This window comes from Podarcis vaucheri, assembly GCF_965113315.1.
Source record: "Podarcis vaucheri genome assembly, chromosome: 13".
Lineage (NCBI taxonomy): Eukaryota > Metazoa > Chordata > Lepidosauria > Squamata > Lacertidae > Podarcis > Podarcis vaucheri.
This window is the reverse complement of record NC_138751.1, coordinates 10,379,962-10,404,843: the sequence shown is the minus strand read 5'-3', so window position 1 is coordinate 10,404,843 and position 24,882 is coordinate 10,379,962. Positions and strand designations below refer to the sequence as shown.

The window sequence follows — 24,882 nt, the reverse complement described above, 5'->3', positions numbered from 1 at the left end:
AGGGTTCCATGCTATTGTATCCACATATGGGTAGAGCAAATTTCCAAAAGCAGATAAGGGAAGGAGCATAACTTAGTAACATTTTCTTTTTATTGAAGTGAGCCCAGTTCATACCGTTGGCAGCCACTTGCTGAACTGCTTTTCTTTGTCCGTCTTTGGAGTCTTTTGTCCTCTGTTACATGCAAAACCATGTATCCATACGGGTAACTAGTGTTCCAGAGATTGTTCACAAAAGGTCATTGAGCTGGCATGGACATGGAGTGAAGGTGGAAACGGGTGAAAAGCAATCCAGTTCAGGCCCTACTTGATGAAGACCTCTGACATGATCTTGGATCCATCATGAAGCAGATCAAGAACTGGCCTAATGTCTAATACAGTGGTACCTCGGGTTAAGTACTTAATTCGTTCCAGAGGTCCGTTCTTAACCTGAAACTGTTCTTAACCTGAAGCACCACTTTAGCTAATGGGGCCTCCTGCTGCTGCCGCGCTGCCGGAGCACGATTTCTGTTCTCATCCTGAAGCAAAGTTCTTAACCTGAAGCACTATTTCTGGGTTAGCAGAGTCTGTAACCTGAAGCATATGTAACCTGAGGTACCACTGTAATGTCAAAAGCTCCAATTAAACATATGTCTGGGAACAGAGTGGGAGGATATGAAGTTGCAACTTCTCCAAACTCAGGATTGGGTGGGGGCGGCGGGGGCGGCGGCGGGGGGGTATAATTCCAAAACTTTCTCTTTTGCAAACAATTTATTTGTGGGGAAGCTGCTTATGGTTGAGCATTCTACAGGTTCTCTGTCCCCAAGCAACTATTTGGTGAAGGAAAGGATGCCGTTGGGTGGGACATCAGGTAGGAAGGAGAATCAGTCAGTGAATCTCCTACATTATCCCGGGAAGACACACCGAGAACACAGTTGGGTCTAGATTATTTCACAGGTAAGCCAGCCTAATATCTGAGTTTAGTTCCTTCCTGATGCACCACTGCCGGACAACCCCAGAAAATTTTGAGGCAGCCACAGTCCCATTAGATAGACAAATGGTCTGACTCAGAATTAGGCAGTTTCCTATTCTTGTGGTTTTCTTCCTCTCTTCTCTTGGCAGCTTCCTATGGTTTCCCCAAATTTGTTCAGGAAAGGCACAGAGACTCTTGAGCAGAAATGTGGGGCACCCACATGAATGCAGGAGAAGAGTAGGAAGACAAAGTAAATATTCTGGTAAGGTCTTGGTGGGGAAACAACAGAGGAAAGTGATACCTGCCAGCAAGTCCAGGTAACCTAAGAACCAACAGAGCTACAAATTCCTCTGTCATTTAAACCTTCCTTTGTGTTAGCTGCTCTCTGTTGTTCAGGTCAGGCCTCACCACAATAATGTAGCATTTAGGGGCAAAAATACAAGCCAGTAACCCAGCACCAGAAGCAAAGATGGAGAAGATCTCCACAGCCACCATGTATTTCCCTCTGGTGCTCAGGTAGGTTGGAATGAAGGAGAGCCAAACACTGCAGAAGACCAGCATGCTGAAGGTGATGAACTTGGCTTCGTTGAAAGTGTCAGGCAGCTTCCTGGCTAGGAAGGCGACTGAGAGGCTAACAGTGGCCAGGAAGCCCATGTAACTCAAAACACAATAGAACATGGAGACTGACCCTTCATTACAAAGAAATATGATTTCTTCAGGCATTGAGTGCATGTCCACATCTGGGTATGGGGGAGAGGTTGCCAGCCAGAGAAGACAGATCCCTACTTGAATAATGGAGCAGGAAAAGACAATGGAATAAGCCAGTTCTTTGCCTACCCATTTCCTCATATTGGATCCTGGTTTGGTAGCCATGAAAGCCAAAACCACCAATATGGTTTTGGCTAAGATGCTGGAGAGGGCCACAGAGAAGACAATGCCAAAAGCATTTTGCCGGAGAAAGCAAGTCATCTTATTAGGTTTTCCAATAAACAACAAAGAAGAGAGGAAACACAAGAGGAGGGAGATAAGGAGACCATAGGTGAGGCTTCTGTTATTGGCTTTGACTATGGCTGTATTGCGATGCTTAATGAAGATGCCAAGCACCAGAATTGTGATGAGAGAGAATAAAAGTGCAAAAAAAGTTGAAACAATGGCCAAGTTTTCATCAAAGGCTAGGAAGTTTGGAATCTTAGGAATGCATAGATCCTGGCTGCTCTTTGGAAATTGATCTGCTGGGCAACTGACACATGTTTCCATGTCTGAAAACAAACAAAGAATGCATGACAATTTTAAGCATCCAATACTATTCTTAGGATTTCCTCATTGAAATTTTAGGATAGTATTTTCTATCTCAAAATGTTTAAGAACTTCTGTATGAAATCTGGAATTTTCTACATGGGTGACATCTTTTCTACTGGTTCCCTTCTCTTTTTGTTGTAACAACTTGTAGTGCATAGCAAAATTAAAAATACATTACTGCAGAAATCTTTGGAGCACAGAAAGGCAAGATTAATGGGACTTTCAACCTTTTGTCAAACAACCTAATTCTTTCAGGAGAGACCACCACTTCTATTCCACCTTAACTTTGTAGAAGTTGGAGGTAAAATAGACTTTCCATTTTAAAATATTTTTAATATTTTTTTTAAGGATGGAATTAAATTGATACTAACTACAGTGGTGCCTCGCAAGACGAAAAGAATCTGTTCTGTGATTCTCCTCGTCTAGCGGTCTTTTCGTCTTGCGAAGATAGCCCATTGAAGGATTAGCGGATTAGCGCTATTAGCGCTATTAGCGGCTTTTAGCTGCTTTTAGCGGCTTATCTGCTGATCGGATCAGCTGATAAGCGGGTTAGCGGCTTAGAAAAAAGGGGGGGAAACCAGCAGGAACTCGCAAGACATTGTCGTCTTGCGAAGCAAGCCCATAGGAAATTCGTTTTGCGAAGCACCTCCAAAACGGAAAACTCTTTCGTCTAGCGAGTTTTCCGTCTTGCGAGGCATTCGTCTTGCGGGGCACCACTGTATAAACAATGACAACAACACATCTATTTAAGTTAAGCCTTCCCTCCTCCATCAGTTTAATGACAACAAGTTTGCCAAAGAGTTCAGAGCTTATTAAAATAAATTGGTATATCCTAAAATGACATCTCCCACCTTTCTCATTTGAGATCATTCCTTCTGGACATGGATCACAATCATAACAGCAAAACTTCCTTCCTTCCTTCTTTTTCTTCCCATATCCAGGATGGCAGTTGTCATTACATATAGAAAGAGGTGGCACCTATTCAAAGATATAGGAATAGTTTAATATGAAGACAAGGTTTGGGTGAATTATTTCTGTTACTTCTTGTAGGGTCATTTGAGAAACTAGTACTAGGAAACCACCCCATGGCTTTGGGGTTGTAGTGTCCCAATATGGTCCATTCTGTTTCCTGTGCTATTTATTATATCAATGAAACTGTTAGGAATAATATCCTAGAATCTGGCTCATGGTATCATCTGGATGCTGATGATGTGAAGTTCTACCTTTCCATTCCATTGGAACGAGAGGAGGTGGTGAAGGTGCTGGACAAGTGTCTGAAGACAGTGATGGATGGGATGGGGGCTGAATCCCTATAGAAGAGAAATGCTTTGGATGGGTGTTTCCTACATTTGACCTCTGCAGCAAGAGCTTCTTAAGTCTGGAATACTCCTTGATTCTATCTCATCACTGGAGTCTTAATTATGGAATTTCATGGCCTGTGCAGTTATTTCTGTACCTCAGTGAAGACTCTGTGCCATTTAATTCTGTTCTCATTAATGGTGAACTCTTTGCCGGAAGGGGCCTGAGGGTCCCACCTTCCCACTTTGACTCTGATGTAAGATCTATTTGGGAATGTGACCAAGTTTGTAATATCCAAGCCAGCTGCCAACTCTCCATATTCATTGAATTTAATTTCATCTCCAGCACTGTTGTTGAACGAGATTCTCTGCAGGAATGAGTGAAGCTAGGTGGAAAGAGAATCAAAAGGTCAATACAGCATTCTAATAGTCTGATTATGATTGTTGAAGAGCTTTCCTAGATGGTATTAAATCCCTTTCCTCTAAGAGTTAAACACTTCAGTTTACAATGGAGAGCATCCTTGTTTCAATTCCCCATATGGGAAGACTAGGAAAACATGAATCATTGTAAATTCAACAGTTGACAGAATTCTATAAATAAATGTGAAAGAGTTAAGGATATAGACCTGCTTGCTTGGGACCTGCCATTGTCAAGATCCAAGAAAGGGAAGGAATTTGAGAAGTCAAGTAAGAGCTCATGCTCTCATGTTCATGTTCTCAAAAATCATGTTCCCTGAGCGTAGGAATGGAATATGAGAACATCTGACTGGACCTTTCATTAGTTTCTGCTGTCAAGATGTATGAGAAGGATAAGGGTGTGACTGTGGTCTCACTGAATGCAAAGCTCCACAATTGTGCAACAGGCGAAGCATTCTTCTGGCTATCTCTCAAACACTTTGGTCCTTGTAGCATCTGAAGCATCATTCAGTGAGGGAGAGGAGGGGGAGAAGGAAGATGAAGAGCCACATTTGTCCCTCGCCAGTAAGTACAGCAATTCTTAAGATTTTTTTAAAAAATTGGTTTTCTAGAGGTTATTCTGGCTTTAAATGATTTTGCTTGTATGTGCAACTGCCCCCTGTAAAATGTGAGTACGTTTGCTGCTTATGAAAGTCTGTGCCATCTAAAATCTGTTTACTATCATTATGGGAAATATTCTAATAGTCTTTCTAATTTCTCAAGTCCTTTTCTGTTATTTCTTTACTGATAATTAAATGCTTACTTCCATAATGGATCAATGAAGTGAATGCTTTGTAAGAGAGAATGTTACCTGCCAAGGTTCTACATATTGAGGAGAGAGTTTCTCCTTAGCATCTCTTCTGTTGCGGATGGCTCCAGCCAAGTGCATGCTACTTAAGGAATGTGCCAAAGCATAGACAGCGTTATAGATACTATAGCTGTGGCCAGTCATGCTCATTTCAAAAAATGGTGCAGGGAGGCTCTCCAGCATTTCTTCTCCAGTACACATGTGATCATTGAATATTGAGTGAGTGACGTTTGAAAGTGAACAACTGAATGCATCTTCCCAGAAATCTTGGATAAAACCACCTGTGTCTGTCCAATGAGGACGTATACTCCGAAGAAAGTCTTTAAAGTTGTGAATTTCCTTGGAGGCAATTGCAAAGGATATAGCACCATGGAGCACTTGTATATTAACATTTAATTTTTTTTGAAGGCTATATAATATGAAATCTAGTTGGGCTGTTGTAATCCATACTTTTCCTTCACGTGACTTCTTTTGAGGAAATAGTAGCGGAGTGAACTCCATTATGTTTAAAGCACTTGACAACCATATATTAAATCTACTTTCTCCATATACAAGAACTGCACTGGCTTTGCTGGTTTTGAAAGTTGGTAACAAAATCTTTGAGTCATACAGCATTTTTAGTAAGTTACCATTATAATGCAGATTGAGTTCAACTCTTTCTGTGAATGCTGAACAGATTCCATTCTTGAAAAACATGGGTTCAATTGTCTGCAAGAAATGTTCTCCAGCTTCATCGGCTGTAGTCATGAGCCCAACCCATTTCCATCCAAAATGCAGAAGTAACTGGATTATTCCCTGATACTGAAGGTCTTCATTGGGGACCATGCGGTAGAAAGAAGGGATCTTGGTTTGATCATTTATGCCTTGTTCAAATGAACCATATGAAATCTAGAGAAGGGAAAAGGCAACCATATCCAAGTGCAAAAAAATTCTCATGTTAATAAAATTTCTTTGAATATCAATAGAAAACCTCTGAATCCCTACTGTACAAAGTTTGGGGACAGCACCAACCTCAATTTGCATAGATAACAAAGACAATCTTGCTCAATGTTTTCTGCATTTATGATGATGATGATGATGATGATGATGGCATCATCAGATCTTCATACTTGTACACATTGATAGTCTCCAAGAACAGGGGAGCATTTATCGTGGCTCATGTTAATATACTGTAGGTGGATGAATCAACAAAACTCCAAGGTGGAGGTGGAGCAATAGAAATTGTTGATCATGCTCTTTTGCTCTCTAAACTTTATAGCAATTGTAGAGACAGGTTGATTCTCTATCTACTTATAACTCTCTTGGGAAGATATCTCGGGGAATCCTGAAGATCTCTGTTCGATTGTATATGTTATTCTTCTCTGAGCACAAAGAACCACATCATATAAAATATCAGTAAAATACAGAAATACCATACCAAACACTTTCAGCCAAGTTTAAAACAACAAAGAATGAAATCCAACAATGCAGGAGAACAGCCCAATATAGACACCACTATATAACTCTGCAGAATGCCAAATGCTGGAACAATAACAATAAACAGTGTTTTCAATTAGCTTCTGAAATTAATAATGCTGGATAACATCCTAGTTCCCTAGGAATGGAATATCTTGATTTTTAATGGGAGGAACTTTATTAATTAACGTCTTGTGAATTATTTATGCATTTGTCTTTATTAAAATATTTTTTATTAAAGATTTTCCTCATTTACAAAAGCACATGCATTGTCTCTTTCTTCATGTTGTGTTTTCTATAGATCAGTTACATTTGTTGTGAGACATTGGTGTTATATGCATTATAGGACTGGGAAGAAAATAGGTGGGGAGAGGAGAGAGGGTGTGGGGTGGTCAACCTTATGTTCTTTTACTTAGTGTATGTGTGAGGTTTTTATTTCAGCGACTATGGCATGAATAGTTTTCTTCTTTTCTGTTCAAAACCCATATTCTACCTGTGGAATCTTGAAAAGACCTAAGACGTTTGCCATGCACCAGGAGGTATCAGAGCTGAGTCCCCCAATGACTCCTATTACATTTTTCTGGACGCCACACCTGTAGTTGGGAATAAAGTGACGTGATTTAAAGATCAGGTCCAGGGTGGTTCGGTAGCTCATCTTTGAATCATAATAATTATCATAGATATGGAATCCCAGTGAGACATTGGGCAACATCCTGGGATTCTCGTTGATCTCATCAACAGCAAAGACCAAAGCAAGGATGTGCTGGTAAAACTTTGTCATCACTCTGCAAATGAATTGAGTTACTGTTTAGTGGGAAAATTACAGAGTGCGCATAATCTAGATATGAGAGATTCACTTGCCTTTCTGTAAAGAGAGGACACAACCAGAAAGGTTTATACATTTTTTAGACAATACAGTCATACCTCATGTTACATTTGCTTCATGTTACGTTTTTTCAGGTTGTGTCCCGCAGTGACCTGGAAGTACCGGAAAGGGTTACTTCTGGGTTTCACCACTCGCACATGCGCACAAGCGCACAAGCACCAAATCGCGCCGTGCACCTGCGCAGATACGGTGCTTCAGGTTGCAGGCTTTTCATGTTGCAAACGGGCCTCCAGAACGGATCCCACTCGCAACCAGAGGTACCACTGTAGTATTATACCGCTGTGTCAGAAGAATATACTCAAGTTCCTGTGTGCCTGGAGATTTCTAAAAAACAAAGTTCTAAAGCTTTCATTCCAAATCAATCCAAGCTATTTTAAGTCAGATACAACATTTAAGGAATAAAAAAACAAAAACAAAAAACACTGGTTACTTACATTGGGTTATAAATGAAGGCTTGGGAAGGGTGTATATCGAAGGATAAATTGGGGACTATATAACAGATATGAGATGCCATTGCACCAATGACCAGGTCACCTGGCTCATACCACTCGTGTGGAACATGAACAGGATTATTTGTTGTGCATTTAGCACTTTGTCCTTGGGACACTATATTGGGGAGCAGCAGGAGCAGCAGGAGCAACATCCTGACGGCAAATACCGTTGTATGCATGGACACCCCTGCTTCTCTCTAAAGTATTATTCCTCTCCTCCACCTGATCTGAACAAGACAAATTGGGTAGCAGCTGACTCTTTCAATTTGGCACTGTAAGGGACACATATTCACCTTATTGTCAACTTAAAGACTGTCACAACAGAAAGCCTCAGATGCCAAACAACATACAGTGATTTGATATGAAAGGGGGAAACTGATAACTGATAGGTAACAAAGCCCAGCTTCTCTCTACTCCCTTACCATAGCTGCCTATGAAGCGCTGGGGAACTTATAATCATTTCAGACTTGCCTGTTGATCCTTTTTCCACTCTGACTTCTGGAGCCTTGGCCAGGTGAATTGATTATTGTAATTTTAATAATTACAGGGGAGAATATCAATTGTGCAGTGCTTTTGGAGACTATGGTGTATAAGCAGTAAGCAGTGTTTTTTTCTGATGGTACTCGAGGTTATGTAGTACCGGCACTTGTTTTCCAGGGTGAAAAGCACTGGTTAAAAATGTGGCATTTAGTGTAACAACTTCATGGTGAGTGCACTATTTTTCTAGAAGAAAAGCACTGGCAGAAGGGGAACTGCCAATGTAATCATATTTGTCACACTATAGAATCTTAGATAAGGAATGAACCTACCGTCCACTCCCTATGAACGCCCTCTTATTGCAACATTAATCCTGTCCCTTGCTTAGGAAATAGCAAGGGAAATAAATCAATATAATTTATGAACACATGTTTGCCTGCGTCTCAGCACCTTTACTCTGAGGGGAATTATTTGGTTGTCTCCCTGGGGTTACAGGATGTTTATAAAATGTTTTCTCTTTCCATCCTGCCCATGTTCAACATGCACAACAGGAGAGTCTCCATAAATTCCTTCATGACGATAAAGTGATCAGCTGCAATGGATTAAAATGTAGAAGGGACTTTCAAATGTATCAGATGTACCCATGGTGGAATTTCTGTAGTCCTTTGGAGGAAAGGTAGCTTGGATGACTCTTCAACATATTTGTTTTGTTTTGTTTTACTCTGACAAACTGAGTAATGTAAATCAGATTCAAGGTTGTTTTTGTGTTAACACAGGGGTGCAAAACTAGTGTTTGTTCATCAAGTGTGGTTCAGAGATAGTTTGAAAGGGATTTTAAGCATAAGATAAAGGTAAAGGGACCCCTGACCATTAGGTCCGGTCATGGCCGACTCTGGGGCGCTCATCTCGTTTTATTGGCCGAGGGAGCCGGTGTACAGCTTCTGGGTCATGTGGCCAGCCTGACTAAGCTGCTTCTGGTGAACCAGAGCAGCGCACGGAAATGCCGTTTACCTTCCCGCTGGAGCGGTACCTATGCACCTATTGCTTCTGTGACAATGCTGGGGAATTCTATTGCCAGAGCCTTCACTCAAATCTGGATTTACTTGCAAAAAAATGGCTTGGACTCATGTGAACACATGATGCTGCCTTTTACTGAGTCAGAAGCACATTGATCCATCTAGCCCAAAATGATCTACTCTGAGGCCCCATCTACACAGAGGGGTTTAACACTCAGTCCCAGGGAACTCTGGGAATTGTAGCTCTGTGAGGGGAATAAGTGTCTCCTAACAACTCTCAGCACCTTTAGCAAAAACCTGTAGCAGTTTCCCTCAGTATAAACATATCTGCAAGCCATTTCCCCTTATATAATGCATTTTTGTAGGTTATTTTCACTAATATATTTTTCAATGCACATGTTAACCTAGCATGTGCATTGTTGTACACACTACATGGTAGTATTTAGGGTTACCATATTTCAAAAAAGTAAAATTCCGGAGTTTTTGTTGAGTTTGTGGGGGGAACAAACCAAAATTGCTGGGGAAACACCTCCCCCCCTAGTGATTTTTAGCTTTTGGAGCTGTTTCCGCTGCTTTTCCCATCACGCTTTCCCAGACATTTCCCCAATTCTGCAAAAATCCCCCCTGACACCATTTTTACACCCAAAAACTAGGACATGTCAGGAATTTTTCTGATGTATGGCAAATCTAACTGCATTGCAAAATTCAGAGAAGTGAGAATTTTGAATGAATGGCTGCATTTTGGTTTGTGAGTTGTGCTGGGAAATGTAAATTAGGCAGGTTTGCCTTCAGATGTGAACTGATCCAAATTTCTCCTCCATTCCTAGAAGTAGCCTGTGCTCAATTTGCCAGCACCTCTACTATCACCAAACACCCAATCCACTTCCATCCTCATGCTTGCCTACACCACATCTCATCCATCAAATGTACCTGCATCCAATATTTCTGCTTATTAAATCCTGCTCATTGTGTTCTGTCCAGTGCTCAGTAAAGGGATAGCATAGTGATGTGTATTTAACATTTCTTTCTCCGTTTTTTCTAATGGCAGCTGTGGAGGAAGAGAAGAATTTCTGCTTTTGTTTGATCTTCTTGCTTAGGTGCTATACCTTCTTACTTAGGCTCCCATGATCTGGAACACAACCACTATTAGATGAAGAAACCCAACCTGACTGTGGGGATTCAGTTCACTCTCTCTGGGTTTTCTGATGTTCTGGAGCTCCAGCTCCTCTTTTTCCTGCTCTTTCTTTTCATCTACATGTTGACTCTTCTCGGAAACATCCTCATATTCCTCACCATCTGGTTCAGCCCTGTGCTCCATTCCCCCATGTACTATTTTCTTAGCGAGCTTTCCATCCTGGATGTGCTTTATTCCAGCACCACCGTGCCCAAGATGCTGACCAGCTTCCTGACTGGTTCCCAAGCCATTTCCTTTGAGGGCTGTGTGGCTCAGCTCTATGCCTTCCACTTCTTTGGAGGCACCGAGTGTTTCCTGCTCACTGTCATGGCATATGACCGCTATGTGGCCATCTGTGACCCTCTCCGCTACTCTGGGATCATGAGCAACGTGTCTTGCATCAGACTGGTGACTGCAACCTGCCTGGTGGGGGCACTTCATTCGACTCTGCAGACTGTGCTCACGTTTCGCCTCCCTTACTGTGGGCCTTACAAACTTGACCACTATTTCTGTGATGTTCCGCCCTTACTGAAGGTAGCCTGTGCAGAAACCTCTCTGAATGAGACCGTGGTCACAGTAAACATTGGTGTTGTGGCACTGAGCAGCTTTGCTTTGATCCTTGGTTCTTATATCCGCATTGCCACCACAATTCTCAAGATGCGCTCCGAGGAAGGGAAGAGGAAGGCCTTCTCCACCTGCGCGTCTCACCTCACTGTAGTCCTCCTGCTTTATGGCCCTTGCATAATCATTTACATGCAGCCATCCACCAACCACTCTGCCCTGAACATTGTGGCCCTCTTTTACACATCTGTGACACCTGCCCTGAACCCCATCATCTACACCTTGAGAAATGAAGAAATCAAGAAGATGGTGAAGAAACTGGCATTCAAGAAGGTGTTTTCTTGAAGGACAGCAATGCAGCTCCTGTAGACAGAAGCACCATGAGTTGGGATGAATTGTACCTCTATGAGTTGTCGCCACTGCTAATCTTGCTCAGAGTAGAACCTCTGAATGCCAGTTGCTGGGAATCACAAGTGGGGAGAGTTGCTGTTGCGCATAGATCTTCCTGTGGGTTATTGGTTTGCCATTGTGAGAACAGGACGTTGGGCTAGCTGGGCCTTGGGCGTGATCCAGTAGTGGTCTTCTGATGTTATGTTCTTAATGGACATGACTATATTTGCTCCAATATTTTCAATGGGTCTATTCTGAGCATAACTTTGTTAGATACAATCCTATGTCTATTTGTGGGGGGTAGTCGTGCCATGAATACTACTCATATTGATCCAGAGGAGAACTCCAACGTATAGTTAGCAGAGTAAAAACTTAGCTGCAGGATTCCCCAAAAATAGACCAGAGGCAATTAATATTTCATTCAGCAGAGCTTTATGGCTACTGAAGGCAGATGGTCACAAATCCAATACAGTGGTACCTCGGGTTACATACGCTTCAGGTTACATACGCTTCAGGTTACAGACTCCACTAACCTAGAAATAGTACCTCGGGTTAAGAACTTTGCTACGGGATGAGAACAGAAATCGTACAGCAGTGGCACAGTGGCAGCAGGAGACCCCATTAGCTAAAGTGGTGCTTCAGGTTAAGAACAGTTTCAGGTTAAGAACAGACCTCCAGAACGAATTAAGTTCTTAACCCAAGGTACCACTGTACATTCAGGATTGGCACTGTCCATAAGAAATCCAGTTGCAGCAGACTTAACTTAAACTTACAGTAACTTATAATAAGACTGAAATCGTAACACTAAGTAAGCATACTATATACAGAACACCATACCAGAAGGAAAGAGAGATAGAAAGGTGAAACCCAGGCTCCTTCTGGCCTTATTATTATAGTCAGCATGACCTTGACAGAAAGAAATAACAGAACCATTTTAAGCCAGCCGTACTCAGCTTCTCTGAAGGAATAACCCAAACATCAGGAACCAACATTTCTTCTTCTCCCCCCTTTATTTTTTCTTCTTTTTTCTTTTCTTCGTTTCTTCTCTTTTGTTCCTTTTTTCATATATATGTGCTTATTTGAAATATATATGTATGTATGTATTTGTAACATTTTGCTTATATTTTGTAACAATTATGTTAAATAAACAATAAAATTATCCAAAAAATAGAAAATGAAAAAACCACTTTATTTTTCTGTTATTAAACCTGATCTCATTCTAAAATGTTATTTGTTGTATTTTATGACCGAATGTAGTAAGACCAGGTGTCTGATGAAATCAGAAGTCCTTTGGAGAGATAAAATACTGCATGGAAACAAACACAACATTCCTTACATTGAAAACTCTCATTTCTCACTGGTAGTTATTATTCTGCACGAATGATGCAAACACCAGTAATTGCTCATTAAACTTGGTGTGCAGATCCTTTAAGGTACTTTTCCTTGGAGTCACCAAACTGATGTCAAAATATGCTTGGGGAGAATTCTCGTCTCCCATGATGAATAAGAACCAGAGATATGGTGAGAAGAGGGTTCATAACTCCCCCAGCTGGTGTACTCAAACCGACCTTGAAATGTGGCTGAGGAAGACATTTGTTTTGTCCTTGTACATTCTAGAGCTTCTAGTTCAAGTGTCTTGCAACTTCTGAATAAGATGCAAACACTGGCTCCTTCTCAAGGCAGATAAGGAAGCTGCATGGGTCATTGACTTGGATCACCCCTCTCTAAAAATACAGGGAGATCTATTTGTCAGAGTATTTGCAAGTTGCAAGAATATTGTGCACGTGAATACAACTAATCTGACATTTACCAGCAGTTCAAATCCTTCCAACTGGAAATTTCCATAGTTGAGGGACTCATGTTCTTGTAGATCACGTATTGACTTTGATGCAAGAATCATTGTCTGGAGACATCCTAGAGCTCTTATAAAGACAGGGAGATCTTCTGCCAGAGAGATACAGCTATGTTCTGCATTTGAAGGCCAATGCAACTGATTTTTGCCGGCTTATTTGTGGTTCAGGTAAGTTCAAATACTGCTGACTGAAAAGGTCCATAGTTAAGAATCAATGTTCTCATAGCTCAGTATGTCTTCAAGAGGGCTATCTCCTCAACCCAGATATTTCAGGGTGAGAACACACCTGATCTGCATATTGCTCCCAATTTGATTAGGGAGACTATGCTGTGGGAAGTGGCTGTGGGAAGTGGCTGTTGGAAGAAAAAAGAAGCAAACCTGCTTAGTTTCAACTTTCTGAAATAAAAAATGAAGGAAAACACAGCTACCCATCAAAATTGGCTATTCTCTGTATTTCACAATGCTGCTCTCTAACCAAATGCTGTGTACAAAAATGCACATATTAGGGGGAAGAGTGCGTAGAAATGCATATATTAGTGAAATCAATATACAGAATGCATTATGTTAGGCAAAATTATTTGCTTGTCGAGGTCCCCAATACACCCCAAAGGAAAACACAATTGACACTTAATTTTTGTTTAATTTTTTTGGCATAATTTTGGCCACAACTTTATTCAAATACAGCAATGTGAGTGGTTGCTTAGGCATTGGTAGCACTAACTGACCCCGCACGGGGACAGCTCTGACATTCGCACCCCCCGCGAAGTCAGGAAGGGTAAGTCACCTGGGGAGAGAGACGGGACTGGAAACCATGCCTCACCTCTCCCCAGCATGCTCCCAGGGGCTTGCGTGGCCCTAGCCCCTTGCCAGGGGGTTTCGGACAAAAGCATGGGGGAGCCTCTGGGTTCCTTTAATGGTAAAACCCTTCAGCAGCAGCAGCAGCATTTTGGAGGGGCAGGCACAGCCGAATCCATACCCCTCCACCACCAGCAGCATTTTGGGGGGCAGGCACAGCCGAATCCATACCCCCCCAGCAACCAATTCCAGACCAATGCCTAACCGCAAACCTTACAAGTTGTGACGATTTGCTACGCGGTAGGCGAAAACCAAGTGGCACACACTAATCAGCCAAATGGCAAAATTCCTACCGGGCCCCTGCCCCAAAGCAGACGACCCCATGACAGGTCAAGCAAACAGCCTAACATTAGGGAAGGGAGGGCGGGTGATCCGAACCACGCAGCGAAAGAGGACGTCCTTTGCTGCGTGCCTTGTATTTAACAAATAGGGCTGTCAATCACTAAATGGCAACATGTAATTTTCCCCAGTAACAGCCCGCCCCTGCTTACGAGTTGGCCAAACCATCTGCCCAGAAACAGCAAGGTGTCTTGGAATCCCCAACCGCAACACGTGCTCTCCATGATGGAGAACACGCTTTGCCAAAATGTGTGTATTAGCCAAAATTGCATGCAGAATTCTGACTATATTTGGAGAAATGCTGGTGAATTTCCATGAGGATTTTTAAAAAATGTAAATTGATGTGGAAATGTGGCAAACTGATTGGAAAAAATGAAATGTAGATAAATCAAAATGGACTGATTAGTTTCTTGTCCTCCTCCTCCACTTCCCCTCCTCAAAATTCTCATTTTCTTCCCACATTCAGGTGTGTGCCATTAACAACCACAACAATCAATTGAAGGTAGATGGAGAAAGACAACTTCACTCTTGTGATTAAATTCACCCTCCTGGGTTTCTCTGAAGTCCAGGGTCTTCAGATCTTTTTCACTCTCTTTCTTGCCATTTACCTCTTGACGTTGCTCGGGAATGCCGTCATACTCTTCACAATCCGCCTCAGTCCTCAGCTCCACTCCCCTATGTACTACTTCCTCTCTGAACTGTCCCTCCTAGATGTGTGTTACTCCACTACCACCGTTCCGAAGATGATGGCTGGCTTCATCAATGGCTCTCAAAGCATCTCTTATCAGAGCTGTGTGGCTCAGCTTTACTTCTTCCACTTTTGTGGGGGCACAGAGGGCTTTCTCCTCACTGTCATGGCCTTTGATCGTTATGTGGCCATATGCAACCCCCTTCGCTACTCTTCCATTATGAGCAAGATGGTTTGTGCCCAGTTCATAGCTGGAACGTGCCTCGTCGGGACCATCCATTCTACTATTCAGACCGTCCTCACTTTCCGTCTCCCTTACTGTGGCCCTTATGAGCTTGAGCACTACTTCTGTGATGTCCCACCTTTGCTCAAAGTGGCCTGTGCTGACACATCGATAAACAAAGTTGTCATCATGATCAATGTTGGCGTGGTTGCCCTCTGTTGCTTCATCTTGATCGCGGGCTCCTATGCACATATTGTTGCCACCATACTGAAGATGCGCTCGGAGGAAGGAAAGAGAAAAGCTTTCTCCACCTGCACAGCTCATCTTATCGTGGTCTTGACTCTCTACGTCCCTTGTGTCCTCATATACTTGCAGCCAGCCACAACCAACTCAGTTCAGAAGGTGATGTCCATTTTCTACACAGCTATCACCCCTGCACTAAACCCCATCATCTATTCCTTGAGAAGTGAAGAAATCAAAAGGGCAATGAAGAAACTTGTATTTAGGAAGGTATCTTGCTGAATGAAAGGGAAGGAATGAAGCAGAGAGAGAGCTTGGCAAGTGGTGAGTTCAAGTAAACTGGTCACTATGTAGCCCTCATTACCAGTAGCCACCAATTGCTGTATCCTCCATCAACTTCTCCAATCCTATTCTAAAACCATCTTTGTTGGTGGCTCCCACCATGTCCTGTGGTAGCAAATTTCGCAGTCTAATGGAGTGTATGGGATGATGAATACCCTTCTTCCATCTTGAATCTCTTTGCTTTCAGCTTTGTTCCGTGGCCCTGGATCTAGTACTATGAAAGGGGGAGCAAACTGTTTCTGTCTGGTTCAGTCATAATCTCTTGACCTGACCTACTTCATGGGTTGCTGTGAGAATAATGGTGGTGGGATGTTTCATCCTCTCCACCCACCCACCCACCGTTTTTTGGTTTTTTTGAAACTGAATCTTCCACCTGCCTCTTTCTACACATCCCTGCTTGAACACTGAGGACTTCAGGGGAGTTACAGTCATTTGTCTCCCATAATTTGGTGGCACAGCTCATATTCATGAAACATCATGCATTCAATATGGTGGGTTCAATTTTGTGGAACTGAGATGAGACAGGGCCACTCCCTGATGGAACTTCTGGAGACTAGTCGGTAACTTTTTATTTCAGTAAGAATTTAAGGTCATTTGTGATTTTATAGCTGGCTTGTAATGGAGTTTGTCTCTGTTGTATTTGTTCAGCTTATTGTACACTGCTTAGAGACAATTGCAGTTAAGTGGTATAAATAATACATAAATAACCCAATTAATCCAATTCTGCATTAAGACATCTACTTGTATCTTGGCTGGCCCCGGCACAGTATCATATGTGCTAAAAATCCAGCTCTGCTCTGCTCACCACCTATCATCTTGCTGAAAGTTTTGCTGCTGTTTATGGGTCTGTTTATAGATTATTGTATGACTTTTATTGTAATGTACCATTCTTTTTTTATTTTGTGTCATGCTTTATGCTCTCGAATTCTGCAAGTTGCTTGGAGCCGCCTTATGTGGGTAGCAACTAATAAACTGAAATAATAATAACAATGGTAATGTTGTAAACCACTGTCATATATATTTTTATACAGATAGATAGATAGATAGATAGATAGATAGATAGATTGTAGTTCGAGGACCCGATCCCCACTTTGTGGAATGAAGACACACGGACACAGTGTATAAGGTTAATGGGCAAGAAAAGGCCACAACTTTATTGATTACAGCAAATGAAAAGGTATTGGCTTAGGCATTAGACCACGACAGATTGACTCCACCCACTTGGAGAGGGGTGAGCCTGAAGGGGGTTTATTCACCAGAAGGTGGAGCTTGTTGATGCCAATACAACTATAAGCTCTCCCCTGATGTCACTGAGGGTTGTGCTGTAGCACCCTGCTTGTGGTTAATGCCTAGCTGGAATGAAATATTCAACGCAGCAATAGAGAAATTAAAATAATAATTTATTTGTCAGACAAATAAATGATAGGCACAGTGGTATATGGTTACTAAAGTCTTCAGGAGCCAAGACGTATGAGTACCAAGGCATTTGAGAACTAAGGTACTAAGGTTGATGAATCTCAACCAAAACTCTTGCTACCAGCTGCCAAACAGGAACAGAACTTGCTTGACTAGTAACTTGATTTTTAGTTAGTTTTATTATATGTTGTTGCTGTTTAGTTGTTTAGTTGTGTCCGACTCTTCGTGACCCCATGGACCAGAGCACGCCAGGCACTTCTGTCCTCCACTGCCTCCCGCAGTTTGGTCAAACGCATGCTGGTAGCTTCGAGAACACTGTCCAACCATCTTGTCCTCTGTCATCCCCTTCTCCCCATCTTTTCGAAGATCAGGGTCTTTTCCAGGGAGTCTTCTCTTCTCATGAGGTGGCCAAAGTATTGGAGCCTCAGCTTCACGATCTGTCCTTCCAGTGAGCACTCAGGGCTGATTTCCTTCAGAATGGATAGGTTTGATCTTCTTGCAGTCCATGGGACTCTCAAGAGTCTCCTCCAGAACCATAATTCAAAAGCATCAATCCTTTGGTGATCAGCCTTCTTTATGGTCCAGCTCTCACTTCTATACATCACTACTGGGAAAACCATAGCTTTTACTATACGGACCTTTGTTGGCAAGGTGATGTCTCTACTTTTTAAGATTTATATACAGCAGAGTAAAGCACAGCTTTGTACAAGTTGCTTTATGTACAGACTATTCAACTATTCAGACCATACACAGAAGATTCAAACTTCTTTCCAAACTTCAACACTCCAATACTCCAACAAGAAAACTGCTTTGTCATTCTCCTTATAAGGAAGAACTCAGCCAATCACCATCTGTTGCTAGGCTTCCTTAACTCCAAGCAGTCTTTCTCACATACTCCGTTTAACTTGGCTTGTTGCCAGCCCACTAACTGTTCACCCCAAAAGCTGCTAGAAAACCAAAGTCTCAACAATGACTGTATTTTCTTTGTCCTTTGTCTAGTTTCATTAGATGCCCATGAGTTCTAATGTTATGACAGAGGGAGAAAAACCATCTGTGTAGGTGAGACATGTCTAGTCATGGAGAGAACTTTTTTTTGCCCTGGGGGCCTCTTGCGCCAACGCAGGAGGAATCTATTGAATTGGACTTCATCTCATATGCTGGTGGGAATGTAAAACTGATAGCTATTTGAGGATTTCCCTAATTCAAATCCATTACATCATTAGTTTGTGGAGTGAATGCTGCCAGTTCTCTACTGTCAGGGCTTGGGAAGTCTATTCCTCCCTTTGTGACAGCAAGAGGTAGAGATAACAAGGTAGAGTCCACTAATCCAGAATGCGGCAGCTAGACTGGTGATTGGGAGCGGCCGCCGAGACCATATAACACCGGTCCTGAAAGACCTACATTGAATTGTGCTCAGAAACGTACCAAGAGCCAATGTAGGTCTTTCAGGACCGGTGTTATATGTTGGTGTTGACCTTTAAGGCCCTAAACGGCCTCAGCCCAGTATACCTGAAGGAGCGTCTCCACCCCCATCATTCTGCCCGGACACTGAGGTCCAGCGCCAAGGGCCTTCTGGCAGTTTCCTCACTGTGAGAAGCAAAGCTACAAGGAACCAGGCAGAGGGCCTTCTCGGTAGTGGTGCCCGCCCTGTAGAATGCCCTCCCATCATATGTCAAAGAGTTAAACAACTACCTGACATTTAGAAGACATCTGAAGGCAGCCCTGTTTAGGAAAGTTTTTAATGTGTGACATTTTAATGTATTTTTAATCTTTGTTGGAAGCCGCCCAGAGTGGCTGGGGAAAGCCAGCAAGGTGGGCGGGGTACAATATTTATTTATTTATATTTATTTATTTATTTATTATTATTTCATTCATAATAGTGAGAGACAAAAGAGTGCAGCAAGCCCTAACAATGGTGTTGCTCCAGCTCATCCCTTCCTCCCTCCTTCCTAGCAACAGCATTTCCCTTTACGGTGGTTTATCCTAACACTTCCCAACTCATCATTCTTATCATCCTCATCCTTATCCTCATCATCACTTTTAATTTGTATACCGCCTTTCTATCTTGCAGTACTCAAGGCGGTTTACAAGCTGAAGAAACAAAGAATGTACACCTTATAACAATCTAATGCAATACAAAAACATAGCTTTAAAATAAGCAATCTACATCAAATAAAGTAACATCCAACAATAATTAGAATAGTATAGAATAATAATAACATCAGCATATAAAAATTAAACAGAAACCCACTCTTAACAATTACAATAAATAATTTCAAAACTGCAACCAATAAAACAACGGCAAGCCACGTTACATAAAATAATACAATACAAATTCAGAAGCAGAGACTGGAGGGTGGGGCAAGGCAGGTGGAAGAAGGCCTTGCCTGATGGAGTCTCTCCCCTCTTCTGTTCATCTATCTCTGAGCTGTGACCTTCCTCAAACCCCTGCTGTAAATCAAGACTACATTCCTCCTCTCCTGCAGCATCCGGAGAATGGGTGTGTGTGTGTGTGTGTGATCTCCACCATTCCTCCTCCATCTCGTCCTCTTGAGTCCGATCCCTGACATCTACTGAATGATGCAACTGACCGTGTGTTTTGAATAAGTCTTATGTTATTTATGAACCTCATTTTTTGTATTTGTTTTAATCATTGATGCAATCCCTGGATTCGGTTGGAGAAAAGGTGATTCATAAATGCAATATATAATGTAACAGTAATAATATACCACCACCTCCTCCTTTTCAATACCTCTCATTATAGTTTGCCAACATGAGATATCATTATAGATTTACAGTGGTACCTCGGGTCAGTGGCGTAGCGTGGGTTGTCAGCACCTGGGGCAAGGCAAGTAATTTGCGCCCCCTAACCCGTGGATTTGCGCCCCTAACCCTAACCCCCAGATGTTGCGCCCGGTGCGGCCGGCCCCCCCTACGGCCCCCCCTACTGCCTCGGGTTACATACACTTCAGGTTACAGACACTTTGGGTTACAGACTCAGCTAACCCAGAAATAATACCTAGGGTTAATAAATTTGCTTCAGGATGGGAACGGAAATTGCGCGGTGGTGGCAGCGGGAGGCCCCATTAGCTAAAGTGGTACCTCAGGTTAAGAACAGTTTCAGGTTAAGAACAGACCTCCGGAACGAATTAAGTTCTTAACCAGAGGTACAACTGTATTTTGAAAACAAACGAAATCCCCACCCACTAGTTGGCTGTGGGTGATCCTGAGGGAAATAGATTGATGTTATGGGAACTGGTGGTGATGAAGCCTGATGACATAAATTGCTATGATGCTACCATCTAGGACTAGGTGAATCCCAGAACCATTGGTGCAATACCCAAGACAAAGGGAGGGTTATTGCTATGCTCGCAGCATGCATTCTGGAGTGACTTTGGATTAGAGATTATTTTACTGTAACAGGAGAATATTTTTGTCTTCTATGGTTTCAGGTTAAAGAGATACACAGGTTGCTCATATGTCGCAGTCAAAAAGAGTACAATTTGTGTACCTGCATACCCGAATAGTTGAGCTATACACTCATACAGCAATTCATCTATAATGTTCAATGAGTGTACAGTGTGTACATGTGTACACAACAGCAGAATTGTACAGATCAACAAGTGTAGACTCTTTCACATAGAAACTTGTACATGTCTACCTCTGTTCAGTGTAACATGTGAACAAGCCTAAGTTGAGAAAGGATTGGAGTTCTTTCCTCACCTTGGCATTGACTTTATGTTTAAGAGTGGTGACTGTCTTGAAATGCAGAGAAGGAAGACTAAGGAAACACTGAAAAGGACTGCGGCATAAAATAAAGAGAGCTTCAATTTCAGCAGGCTACAGAACATCTGACATTACATCAAGCAGAAAGGTAAGATTGCGTGATGGGATGAGTTCAACATAGTTAAGCATTATGAGACATAATCTAGCACCAGGACCAGCCCTGCTATCAGGTGGAGTGGACAGTCATCTCAAGCAGCTGCTTAAGGTGCCATTTGCTGTTTATCCTGAATGTCTTTGGCCAGTCCTGCTAGTTTTCTCCAGTTCTGCATGCTCTTCTCTCCTTTGCCACTGTGAGGAGAAGTTTTGATTAACCACAGTTTGCTGTGCCATTAAAACCTGGACAGACTGTAGTTATTCTTATCTACCAATAGAAACAAGCCAATGACAAACCATGGTTGATACAAATTTAATAAATAATAATTTATTAATTAAATTTACATAACAACAACAGCAACAACAGCATCAATTAATAACCAACTAGGTTTTTGCTAACCATCATTAACCACAGTTAAGGAGTTTGGATGGCACAGGAACGTAAGGCACACTAAACACTGGTTACTCTAAATCAGAACCTGAAAGAACCTGAAGCATCTTATCTCCTCCTTATGCCTATACCAGAGGAGAGAAAAGGAAGATGTGTGTACATTCTTGAAACACCATACCACAATTTGGTGTTTTCTCTGAACACAGTCAATATCTAGAACTATTGAGCTTCAGAACCTAGGGAACGCCATTCTGCTGAGATAGCTTATCATCCTTTCCTGCATCAGCTCCCCAGAGTCTCAGGCCAGTACTGATTCCCCCCATTGATTTCCTGAGATTATTTCTGCAGGTGACGATTTCAGGGTCTGAACCAAGGGATATATTCTGTTTCTGAGTGAATATTAATTCACCTTTCATCTTCAAGAAAGAAATGGAACCAAAATGGACACATTCCAAATTCAAATTGTTTTGCAAATTCTGGATCTGAGAACACTTGTTTGAGAATTGCCTCCCAGACTGAAGATTGCTTGTAAGATTGGTGTGCCAAGCCAATTTGTATGGCAAGCCAGTGCCATTTTTGTTTCTTAGGATCATACAGAGCTGTTATAGTCTGTGTCAGTCCTGGGTGGCTCTCCAGGGTTTTAGGCAGGAGGTCTCTCCCAGACCTACCCAGAGATGCCTGGGATTGAAAATGAGACCTGTTTTATGTAATTCCTGGAGAATAGCTGGAGTGAGTAAACAGAGATGATACAGTGGTACCTCGGGTTACATACGCTTCAGGGTACAGACTCCGCTAACCCAGAAATAGTACCTCGGGTTAAGAACTTTGCTTCAGGATGAGAACAGAAATCGTGCTACGGCGGCAGCAGGAGGCCCCATTAGTTAAAGTGGTGCTTCAGGTTAAGAACAGTTTCAGGTTAAGAACGGACCTCTGGAACGAATTAAGTACTTAACCAGAGGTACCACTGTAGTAAGTTTCAAAGACAACTTCTGCTTTCAGTTGTAGCCAAGGTCTTCTGAAATCGGAGTTACAAAAAATTAACTTGTGTTTTGGCTGCTGTACAAAGCTATAATACAAAAACCTGCTAGTGAAAAATGAAATCCTTACAAAAAACAAAGCAGAACAACCTATTCTTACAGCGCAAACAACTTTATTTGGCAATCAGTACTATGATCTATTTGGCAATCAGTACTATGGATGCAGGTGGCGATGTGGGGGATGCGGGTGGTGCTGTGGTCTAAACCACAGAGCCTAGGGCTTGCCGATCAGGAGGTAAGCAGTTCAAATCCCTGCAACGAGGGGTGAGCTCCCGTTGCTCGGTCCCAGCTCCTGCAAACATAGCAGTTTGAAAGCATGTCAAAGTGCAAGTAGATAAATAGAAACTGCTCCGGTGGGAAGGTAAACAGCATTTCTGTGTGCTGCTCTGGTTCACCAGAAGCGGCTTAGTCATGCTGGCCACATGACCTGGAAGCTGTACGCCGGCTCCCTCGGCCAGTAAAGCGAGATGAGCGCCGTAACCCCAGAGTCGTCCGCGACTGGACCTACTGGTCAGAGGTCCCTTTACCTTTACCTTTACCTTTACTATGATTTTCAGCAAAATTAATCTCTGAGCATAGCAGTCCAACTAAAAACTTGAACACCTAGTTTGAAATTCATATAACTAATGGTCTAGATGTTTGATATTCCATGTGAAAATTGAGGGTACGGTTTGGAATCTGCCACCCACCCGCAATGTTAATTTTATCTGTACTTTCATTTTATCTCCTAGAAATAACCTAAGTGGTTGCAAGTAATTTTATCCAGAACTGAGCAGTTGATGTGGCATGCCAACGCCTTCTCTCCCTTGTTTGGATTGTGCTGTCTAATCATTAACAACGCTAAGGTGAACATTAAGTTACATGGAGTGTGAAAACCAAACGGGACAGTACCATTTCATCATTGTCGGGTTTCCTTATCCCCGTGAACTACGAGTCCCATTGTTTCTCTTCTTCCTGCTCATCTACCTGCTCACCTTCGTAGGAAACCTCATGATCCTCTTGGCAGTGGCATTTGAGCCCCGGCTGCACAAACCTATGTATTGGTTCCTTTGCCACTTGTCCTTCTTGGATATGACTGTCTCCTCAGTGGTGGTACCCAAGGTGGTCGCTGGGTTTCTTGAAGGTGGTGGGGTCATCTCCTTTGGTGGTTGCGTGACCCAACTCTTCTTCTTCCACTTCCTGGGCTGCACTGAATGTTTCCTTTATACCGTCATGGCCTATGACCGCTTCCTGGCCATCTGCAAGCCACTCCGTTATGGCACTATTATGAGCCGTAAAGCTTGCCTCTGCCTCTCCTTTGGGACCTGGTTTGGGGGCTCCTTGCACTCTATGATACAGACCACTCTCACCTTCCACTTGCCCTATGGCCATGGGGACCAAGTGGGCTATATCTTCTGTGACATCCCAGCTGTGCTTAAGCTGGCCTGTGCTGACACGGCCCTCAACGAGATGGTGACCTTTGTAGACATTGGCTTCTTAGCCATGACCTGCTTCTTCCTCATCCTCACATCCTACGTGTACATCATCTCTGCAATCCTGAGGATCCGTAGTGCTGAGGGACGCCGCCGAGCATTCTCCACTTGCGCTGCTCACATCACAGTTGTCATAACTTACTATGTTCCCCTTGTGTTCATCTATCTGAGACCACGGTCTGAAGACCCACTGGACGGAGTGGTGGCTGTGTTCTACACCACTGTAACCCCACTCCTGAATCCCGTCATTTATACATTGAGGAACAAGGAGATGAAGTGTGCATTAAGAAAACTGTGGAGCAGGAAGATGTCCTCACCAATTGAATGATTCCCTGGGCAACTAATAGGATTTCACTGGCCATTAGCTGTGTTCACTCAGACAATATGGGGAATGTTATCTTTTACTATGTTGGTGCATAACAGAAATATGTTCGTTTTCCAATGGTGTCTGTGGTGAACAAGAATCTTGGGTGATCTAAAGAATGCTTCTAGCTAATCAGTTTTCTTAAAGGTGGGCATACGGGAAAGGGAATGTGGAATGAATCAACTTCCCCATACCTAAGGGGCTGGGGTTTGTTGTGGGGGTGCTGTTGGTTTTTCTGTATCTTTATTCTAGATCTTGTTGTGATTTATATGGAAACTGTTCTATTTGGTTGGGTATTTTTTAAATGTTTATGACTACTTTTGTTATGTTGTAGTTATGCGTTTTTTTAAAAAAAATGTAAGTTGCCTTGAGCGTGGTTTTAACTGTGCAAAGGTGGCATACATATAAAGTCATATATGTATATATATGTAATTTTGTTTGTATGCCAACTTTCCATAGTTGAAACCATGCTCATGGGAAAAAACCACAAAGTTCTGACATAACAAAACTAGTCACAAAATACA

At 42.5% G+C, this 24,882-nt stretch overlaps 3 protein-coding genes across 3 annotated transcripts; 2 read left to right on the top strand and 1 right to left on the bottom strand.

Moving 5' to 3' along the window:
* Positions 1-1,306: 1,306 nt before the first annotated feature.
* LOC309517406 (vomeronasal type-2 receptor 26-like) lies at positions 1,307-7,794 on the bottom strand (the record flags this gene model as incomplete). The annotated part of the gene is made up of 7 exons (XM_082196643.1): positions 1,307-2,208; positions 3,100-3,226; positions 3,705-3,932; positions 4,814-5,097; positions 5,440-5,698; positions 6,759-7,050; positions 7,586-7,794. 7 exons carry the CDS (start codon positions 7,792-7,794, stop codon positions 1,307-1,309), a joined length of 2,301 nt encoding a protein of 766 aa, XP_082052769.1.
* Positions 4,454-24,322, top strand: LOC309517405 (olfactory receptor 10D3-like; the record flags this gene model as incomplete). Its single annotated transcript, XM_082196642.1, has 3 exons — positions 4,454-4,527; positions 14,773-15,727; positions 23,411-24,322. Exons 2-3 carry the CDS (start codon positions 14,813-14,815, stop codon positions 24,320-24,322), a joined length of 1,827 nt encoding a protein of 608 aa, XP_082052768.1. The 5' UTR covers positions 4,454-4,527; positions 14,773-14,812.
* LOC309516892 (olfactory receptor 10G4-like) lies at positions 10,286-11,215 on the top strand (the record flags this gene model as incomplete). Its single annotated transcript, XM_082195847.1, has 1 exon — positions 10,286-11,215. The coding sequence occupies one exon, from the start codon at positions 10,286-10,288 to the stop codon at positions 11,213-11,215; it is 930 nt and encodes a 309-aa protein (XP_082051973.1).
* Positions 24,323-24,882: the final 560 nt, after the last annotated feature.